Below are 8909 nucleotides of genomic sequence, written 5' to 3'. Positions count from 1 at the left end.
AGACGATGTCAGCTTTCCTCAGTTCCTGGTGACGTTTCAGAGCTGGTTTCATTTTCGCCCCTCAGTTTCGTGTACTCGGAGGGCCATATTTTTCGGGCTTCACGTAGCCTCCCCTTTTATTGAAGCTTGCCTTCCTATTCCTCGCTGATGTCTCCTCCCAGTTTTGTTGCCACCAGTCGGGTCCGAAGGAGTTGGAGTATAGGTTCTCCAGGTTCATCGTAAACGTATGTTAGCGATTGGTTGTTCATGCTATCACCTACTTTCGTATGTCAAGGTGGATAATGACCCAAAATGCAGTCAACATCGGCCAATCGCTTTTCGTAGTTGACTTGAAACTATGGATGAGCCTTTAGTAGGAACCCCCCCTCCCACGGAGCGTTTTCCAGAAGAAATTTCCACTTGCTGACTGGGGACATCTCGAGTTTCGCGATGTATTGTAGTGACCGCATTCTATTCCTTCCGTTTCCTGAAAGTCTTTCGTTTTCGTTGAGCACGTTCTTTTTGATCCAGGCAGCACAGAAAAGCTTGTACAAAACTAAGGTGAAGCCTCTCTAATAGTTTCCAAGTGTACGGCTCTTGTGACGGCACATGTAAAAATAACTACGTGAAGTTTGACAATGTCACTTTTCAGTTGCTTCCAGAGCACCTGTGAAATGTAGGCCAGCTATTTGAAACGGTGCTGTCTTTGTCACCCTATCGGCGGGGTGAGGTCCTCCTGTTACAACGGCCTGGAATTGTATCGTCAGCACACAATACACTGTCGTGTTACGTCTTTCACTTATTTTTGTCCTGATTACCCAAAATCTGGTTCTCATAATGGTGTCGAGATTTCTTGCATGTAATGTGATCGGGTGCTGTTCGTCTTGTCATGTGGGCCCTACCGAATGCGCCCTTGAAGCCTCAACAGGCCACTTTTGTCTTAAAACATTTGGCATTCGCGTATTGTCTGCGCATTCGCTTGCTTGCTGAATTTCTTCAATTCTCTGGTAATGTCCACATTTTGGTCTAGCGATATGAGACGGGTTTCGGCGGTATTTATTTCTTCTGCTTTTAGTAGACCGTTGAACTTGTCTTCTAATACTGTTTACGCAACGAAACATTGAAGCAGTTACTCTCCAAATATACAAGTAACTGCCGAATCTGAACTCCTCGTCTTGCGATCATTTCCGACGTGATTCATCGTCTGTCCTTTCATTATTATCCGGCTTTTTCTAACACGGCTCTTCTTTGGTTTGTAGCAACTCAGATTCCTTCCACAATTTTTGGCGACGAAATCTGTTCTACGGTGACACTTGTCAGATCTGCTGTATTTTCATTACGGCAGACGTATCCCCATTGTTTTTCCATTGAGTAGTGTCTTATCTCTTGCAGTTTGTGTTCCATGGACGCCTCGCGCATTATCATTCTATATCCAATGCAGCACAATTGTAGCAGTGGTGCAAAACTTTAGTTCGTGAATTTCTCGTTTTGCATTGTTCTTGACGTAACTCCACAACACATTGTTGCTCGCAGGTTCTATATTTGCGAGATGACAACGGTCTTCATTAGAGCTACTTTGTTCCTTGCCACAATCAGCACTGTCTCCGCTCTCGTATAACTGTACTAGGTGTTCTGCGCTTGCATCCAAGAAAATGTTAGTGCTTTTGTTTATTGTTGTCGATATGCTCTGTAGACATTTATTTAGTCAGACTTAACTTCCTCGATTCATTCCTCCATAGATCATTTATAATCGTCTGGAAAATGGTTGTCCCAAGATATTCATGTTCAAAATACAGGCTTACATTCACGAAGTAGCGACGGCTTCTATTCTCTTGTGTGGTTGCTCTCGGCTCCACGGCGTCCGTTCCCGGTTGCCAGTCGCATGTCAGCCAGTTCAGTTTTCTTCACTGTTGTCCTTCTTGGTAGCGAGGGTCGATTCCTGGTTCTGAGCTCCTGTTTTCGATTTCGGCCCACAAGGAAACCCAGCCCGCTCCTGCACATACTCTCCGGTCTACCCTCCAGAGATTACTTCGCGCACGAGCTGTTTTCGATTTCGGCCCACAAGGAAACCCAGCCCGCTCCTGCACATACTCTCCGGTCTACCCTCCAGAGATTACTTCGCGCACGAGCACCACCCGTTCTAGGAGTGACTGTCATCACTTCAACATTCTCTCGCCGATGGCGTCCTGCTGGCAGACTCGACTGTTGTCCTCACCCTGCACTACTACTGGTAAGTGTCGTGCACAGACGGCTCATAATACTACGGCTATGTCCTCCAGTGGTTAACAAATAAGCGCTGTGTCGTTCCAGGTTCTGAGCTCCTGTTTTCGATTTCGGCCCACAAGGAAACCCAGCCCGCTCCTGCACATACTCTCCGGTCTACCCTCCAGAGATTACTTCGCGCACGAGCACCACCCGTTCTAGGAGTGAACTGTCATCACTTCAACATTCTCTCGCCGATGGCGTCCTGCTGGCAGACTCGACTGTTGTCCTCACCCTGCACTGCTACTGGTAAGTGTCGTGCACAGACGCTCATAATACTACGGCTATGTCCTCCAGTGGTTACCAAATAAGCGCTGTGTCGTTCCAGGTTCTGAGCTCCTGTTTTCGATTTCGGCCCACAAGGAAACCCAGCCCGCTCCTGCACATACTCTCCGGTCTACCCTCCAGAGATTACTTCGCGCACGAGATGTCATCACTTGAACATTCTCTCGCCGATGGCGTCCTGCCGGCAGACTCGACTGTTGTCCTCACCCTGCACTGCTACTGGTAAGTGTCGTGCACAGACGGCTCATAATACTACGGCTATGTCCTCCAGTGGTTAACAAATAAGCACTGTGTCGTTCCAGGTTCTGAGCTCCTGTTTTCGATTTCGGCCCACAAGGAAACCCAGCCCGCTCCTGCACATACTCTCCGGTCTACCCTCCAGAGATTACTTCGCGCACGAGCACCACCCGTTCTAGGAGTGACTGTCATCACTTCAACATTCTCTCGCCGATGGTGTCCTGCTGGCAGACTCGACTGTTGTCCTCACCCTGCACTACTACTGGTAAGTGTCGTGCAGACAGCTCATAATACTACGGCTATGTTCTCCAGTGGTTAACAAATAAGCGCTGTGTCGTTCCAGGTTCTGAGCTCCTGTTTTCGATTTCGGCCCACAAGGAAACCCAGCCCGCTCCTGCACATACTCTCCGGTCTACCCTCCAGAGATTACTTCGCGCACGAGCACCACCCGTTCTAGGAGTGACTGTCATCACTTCAACATTCTCTCGCCGATGGCGTCCTGCTGGCAGACTCGACTGTTGTCCTCACCCTGCACTGCTACTGGTAAGTGTCGTGCACAGACGGCTCATAATACTACGGCTATGTTCTCCAGTGGTTAACAAATAAGCACTGTGTCGTTCCAGGTTCTGAGCTCCTGTCTTCGATTTCGGCCCACAAGGACACTCGGATCGCTCGAGCACACACTCTCCGGTCTACGCTCCAGAGTAAATTACTTCGATCTCCACTCGGCCTGTGACCGACCATGTTCTCTCGCCGATGGCGTCCTGCTGGTATACTGGACCTATGGTGGAGCCTTTGTACTTGATTATGGTAAATATAACATACATACACGCGCCTGTACTACGACTGTTTTCGAATGACCACTAAACAGGCCTTGTGTTGTTTCAGGTTGCGAGGGTGTTATCGCCTGTGGCGCGATATAATTGTTCCAGCACGCATTTACAAGAGCATTCCTGGCCTTCAAGAGCGACAATCTTCAGCCCGATCGTCCTGCCGCTTCCTCTGACCTCTGTAACCATCGTACGCCTCCATCATGGCTGTGTCCTGCGCTGTGACGGCTGCGTGTTAATGCTCTGAAGGACTGCTTGTCGCCGTCCCGCGACCGTCTATCGGATGTGCTTCTACAGTTAATCTGTTGCCTTGTTTTTACACAGGCATATTTAATGTTTCGTATAGCAAGCTTTTCTGCTTTGAAAGAGTGGTACGTTGCTCAGCGGATGGATGGCGCTTCTAGCAATTACGATAATACGAAGCGGAACAGTAAGGTCTGGTTACGTGGACACCACCCAGTTTTTCAGAAGGGTTGTTGAAGCCTTCATGAGCTGATCTGTAAATTTTTGGTGGCGAGAGTAATGGACATTCCTTCACATTGTGCACTTTCGTAGTAGTACGTTGATGTGTGTGTGTGTGTGTGTGTGTGTGTGTGTGTGTGTGTGTGTGTGTTACCCTGTTGTGCGCGCGTACTGGTTTGTTCATTTTTTATGTGCCCACCTGTTCGTGCTCCTTTTGTTCGCCGCTATTCGGCGCACTTCGAATTCATTGTATTTCGGTAGCATTTCCAGTCTCACCGTTGTATCCACAAAGCCCGTTGATGGTTCATTTCCTTGCTTCATCCCGGTTGAAAGCTGCCTGGTTTGATGGCTCACTATCGACCATGGCATCCACTTTTGGATTGGTTGAACAACTCGTTTCTTTGGCTTTGTTTCTTTGGTTGATCTCGGTACTCGTTTCAGCATTCAGCGAATTTGTTTAGGCATCCTTCTCGTGTAAGAAGCCCTCGTTTCCGATACATTTTCGGTTCTTCCACGTCGCTCATCACCGACCCAAAATATCAACATGCCACTACAAAAGCACACAATGCCAATGAATGGGAAAGGGGAGGGTAGTTACTCTCGCCAGCAAAAATTTCCTGATTAGCTCATGATCGTAATGATGACCATTTTAAAAACTGGTTGGTGATAAATGTAGCCATGCTCACTGTTCCTAGTTTTGATGTGCCTGAATCATTAAATGCGTTTATGGATGGGTGACTGTATGGATAAGAGCATTCTCCATGAAGCGGTGTGGTGCTTGCGCCGTGAGTTGTCTGCGTCACTTACCGGCCCCTAAAGCTGTGGTTCGTAAGATATGTGAACCGTGGAACCTCGCAGAAATATTTTGCCATTGTAGACGCAGGCGTCGGAGCAGCCTTCGACGATGCCGCGTAGCACGCATCTCTACCTGGTCTAACATTTGTATTGCCTGTCGTTTGTTCATCGGGCAGAGCTACCCACTTTCGCCGCTTCTTCACCGCGTATACTGTGCCGCATTGCCGCCGTGGTTTGCGATTTGTGTGCATAATTATCATGTACGGCGCCAGGTCAGTAGTAACAGTGAACCGCCATGGCGCCCTTGACGGGTCTGATCTCGTTGCCTGATGACTGTAGATATTACGCACAGTTTTCTCATTTCGTGCTTGAAGTTCACCGCTTGAGCCATTGTCGAACGACTGCTTCACATTGGCTACATTTATTTCCCCTTATGCCAAATCATGTGTAAACGCGTCTAGACAAAAAAAAAAAAAAAAAAAAGCACGAGCGCGCGCAATGAAATCTTCAAAAGAAAATGTCCGCTTTAGTTGTATTTTGTTTAAGCGACTAGTTTACCGGTTCCTCTTCTTTTTTTTTTACTGTACGCTGTGTTAATATTTACATGTCTCTTCGAATGAATTTGAATGCGTTTGCTTGGAATAGTGTTTGAATTTGATCATGCTTCCGCTGTTGTCCTAATGCCGATTTAAGGACGCACACCTTGAGTTATTACTTTCAATGTTATCAGTAACCTCCAATAGCCTTGAAAACTAAAGGTGAGCAATGTCCTTGGAAAATTCTTACCCGTACCGTTGTGATGGGAAAGTCAAACCATGCACGCATGCGCGATGCTGCTCAATATCGTACGCATTTTTCTTGACCCCGAACATGCACAAGGCTCTATTGAGCCTTTCTGTAGGAAGTATCTTTTTATTTTCATCAGTTGTAACGACAGTCCTGCGATTACGCCACAGAATACTCGCAAGCAGTGTGGAGATTTGGACTTATGTGCTGAAGGTTCTTTTTTTTTGTGTGTGTGTGTGTAACGCAACTGGTACATGGACGCAGAGAAAGAACAAGACACACCCACACAGAACTCAATAGTTTCTAATACGACAGCGATGCATGACATTACTGCACATTGAGAGGCCTGTGATATTGGAGGATGTGACGCGGTATATAGGATCATCGTGTCCAAATGTTTTTGTCCCTTCTGTGCGTTTCGCACCCAACTGGGCAATTTCGCATACTTGCATGCTTTCTCGTTTCCTAAAAACAAGAATCAAGTTAACTTTCCTTTCATCTCCATGTGAAGGTGCTGTACAACGCTTGCTTGTTTCGGATTGTTGTAATAGCTTAAAGCTGTAAAACCTTTCATGCATATGCAAATAAACACGTAGGAAGTCTGTTATTCCTTGGCTTATGCTGTTTCGCTTTCGTTTGGTGTGTTGTACGAAAACCGTGTTTTGCATTTTCATGCGTCAAAGTATCTTGAAGCTGAAATTATGTATGCTATGTAAATCCCGGTATGTATTTGTGTGTTAGTCTACCAATTCGTAAATGCTTATTCTCATTCTGTATATTAAATGTGTTGTATGCTGGGCCGGTATATTGTAGCGATGCGTTATGCTTTATTCTATACTAGTCCACCGCTCACGGCAGGCTGATCCCGTTGATAACGTGAGCGGACGGTAGCTCTGGCCGCTGACCGAGCGCGATAAGCGCGAAAAGGCATTAGCATCGGAAAGGCATCGCTACAAAATAGCGGCCCTGCCGTCTGCAGCATGGGGAATGAAGTCCCGTCAGGCGGCACTGAGTCGCTTTCAATTTCATTTGCTTGAGTCTCATTTTGCTCCGGTTGTATTGAACATGCATTGTATTAAACTGCACGTTACGAATCACCAGTCAAAATAAAACTCCTTCCTGTTCTCGGTCTCACTAACTCCATGTAGTGCGCGGTCTGTGTCGTATCAGCGATCTACGAGGTCACATCCACCGACTGCAACTGGTCGCGCGACACCGATTGAATGGGAGCTTCACGGACGGGTTAGTATATCGCACAATCGGCGAGCCCTTCTCATTTCTCTAAAACGAGCCGCCGGTTCTTGTTAGATGTAACGAGCACTACAAGCCCGTTAGGCTTCTCTGTACTCCGAAGAGTTAATTAGTTTGCAGGTATTTTAAGTAAGTCGCGGCGAGTTACGCCCACTTTTTCGTATCGGGTACTGTTTCTAGCCTATTTCATGTGTCGATCCCAGAGATAGTACTTAAAAAAAAAAGTTAGCTGATCCCAAAGGCCGTGTGCTCTGTTTGTACAGCAAAAATATTTAAGCAGTCCCGACGCACCTCCTCCTCTTCGCGAGGAATGACGCGATCGTACCGTGCGCAGTGACTTCGCCACATTATCACCCCTAACTCAGTTCAGGAAGCATTGTCTTTGATCGGCGTCAACTAGCGGTTGAACTTTCTCATGCGTAGCATTACAAGACGAGTCGGTCGTAAAATTCCATGTGAAACCAGAAAAAAAATTCCTGGTCTATAGGGCGAGAATTTTAATCCAGAAAGCCCGCTGTTCCAATACAGCGCGCAAATGTGAAGTTTCAGACCGTTGTGTGCGCCGTTGATACTTGCCATCTAGAGTAGTGGCAAGCGACCCATTGTCCGAGATAGCAATAAGCGTCTCTGCGCAATGCTTTCTGCGAGCCCGTGCGATTCCGACGTTCCCCAAACACCATACCTAGAAAGGAAGCGTTAAACCTAGGCCGGAAATGCATAAGCCTATACTAAAACGTGAATAGCAAGCTGTATGGGATGCGCTGGTAAACGCCCCACCAATGAGAATTGAAGGTGACTAAAGGAGACTCCACGTGAGGATGCGTTGAATCGATGCGATGTTCGATAATGTAAATGCGTGCATCTCTCTTCTCGTACTCCTCACGCATATAAATATATAATACATCATAACTCCCACACACATTACAACGCAAAAAAATACGCAACACGCTGACCGCTATATAATGGTACGCACATCTTGGACCGTTCCCGTTCAGGGAGGTTGCGCTTAACTTTGTCTTGGGTCGGCAGATGTTTGAACAATGTACAGGGCTCTGCGATTGAACCGCGACACTCCACTCTAAAAAAAGTTTGGTTTGTATCTTGTCCCCAAACAATAATCATCTGCGTTGCTTGCATTTCCTGTGTCGGATGTCGTGGCTTCCGCCACTTTTTACGCCACCGGTGGGCGCTGGAGACGCCGCGGGCTTTGCATTTCTGTATCGCATGAAAACGACAGCCTTTGTGATGCATAGAGTGCATTTTGCCCCCCAGCGGTCCTAGTATCGCGTTTAAATCCCCGAACACTGTACCTGTAATTTATGGATGGAGTAGTTTTAGGTGGTCCGTAAACAGATTACTTATTGTCACATGCCAGGTTACGGGAGAGGTGGACGGCAGCAACGCTAGTAAAGCCACCTTGCCCGCATTTATTTAACTGGGAGTACAGAAACGTAATAATGCGGTACCCATAATCTTATGCTGATTCAAAGCATTGGCAGAGACGTACGCGTTAATAGGCGGTTGTCCAAATTTTTCGTTCGACGAGAACATTCACGCAACACAAACGTTTCAAATGCTTTGTAGTTAGACAATGTGTCTCAAGGTGTCTCTACTGCTGCCCACAGCTATATAATTGCCCAACGGGCCTCAGGGTGTTGAAAAATACGCTCCAGCCCCCACCTTGTTTACACGCGTACTATCGTGAGCAGTATGAATGGGAACACCTGCAGGAGCGCATGCCAGATAGCCTCAAAGCCAACTGCCAGCGACACGCGGCGGCCATCGTCGAAAACAAATCGGAAAGGCACGGGCTGCTAACTGGTGGCACATATTCCACCTGCATATCTAGAATGCAAGGAGCCTCTCATGTACAGTTGGCTGTGATAACGCCTCGCGATATCAGATATTGAAACTCTCGGAAACTACGTGCCAAAGCCACGACAAGACTGATGCACACCGTAGTGGTCGACTCTGGAATGATTCTGACCACGTGGGTTTCTTCAACGAGCGCCCAATGCACAT

At 47.3% G+C, this 8909-nt stretch overlaps 1 protein-coding gene across 7 annotated transcripts; it reads left to right on the top strand.

Moving 5' to 3' along the window:
* The first annotated feature begins 2026 nt into the window (after positions 1 to 2026).
* On the top strand, positions 2027 to 6789 carry LOC119431411 (uncharacterized). 7 transcript variants are annotated; one of them, XR_007464104.1, is made up of 6 exons: positions 2027 to 2209; positions 2290 to 2490; positions 2829 to 3028; positions 3107 to 3306; positions 3387 to 3573; positions 3652 to 6789. XR_007464104.1 is itself a non-coding variant. In XM_049657719.1 (6 exons), the coding sequence occupies exons 1-6, from the start codon at positions 2158 to 2160 to the stop codon at positions 3684 to 3686; spliced, it is 678 nt and encodes a 225-aa protein (XP_049513676.1). In that variant the 5' UTR covers positions 2027 to 2157; the 3' UTR covers positions 3687 to 6789. The 7 variants fall into 7 exon arrangements, 1 of the variants encoding a protein (XP_049513676.1); XM_049657719.1 differs by lacking the exon at positions 2829 to 3028 and adding an exon at positions 2570 to 2651 and having other exon boundaries at positions 3186 to 3306; XR_007464107.1 differs by lacking the exon at positions 2829 to 3028.
* The last annotated feature ends 2120 nt before the right edge of the window (positions 6790 to 8909 follow it).

The sequence above is a fragment of the Dermacentor silvarum genome, chromosome 10 (genome assembly GCF_013339745.2).
Source record: "Dermacentor silvarum isolate Dsil-2018 chromosome 10, BIME_Dsil_1.4, whole genome shotgun sequence".
Taxonomy (NCBI): domain Eukaryota; kingdom Metazoa; phylum Arthropoda; class Arachnida; order Ixodida; family Ixodidae; genus Dermacentor; species Dermacentor silvarum.
This window is presented reverse-complemented; position numbering and strand designations above follow the sequence as displayed.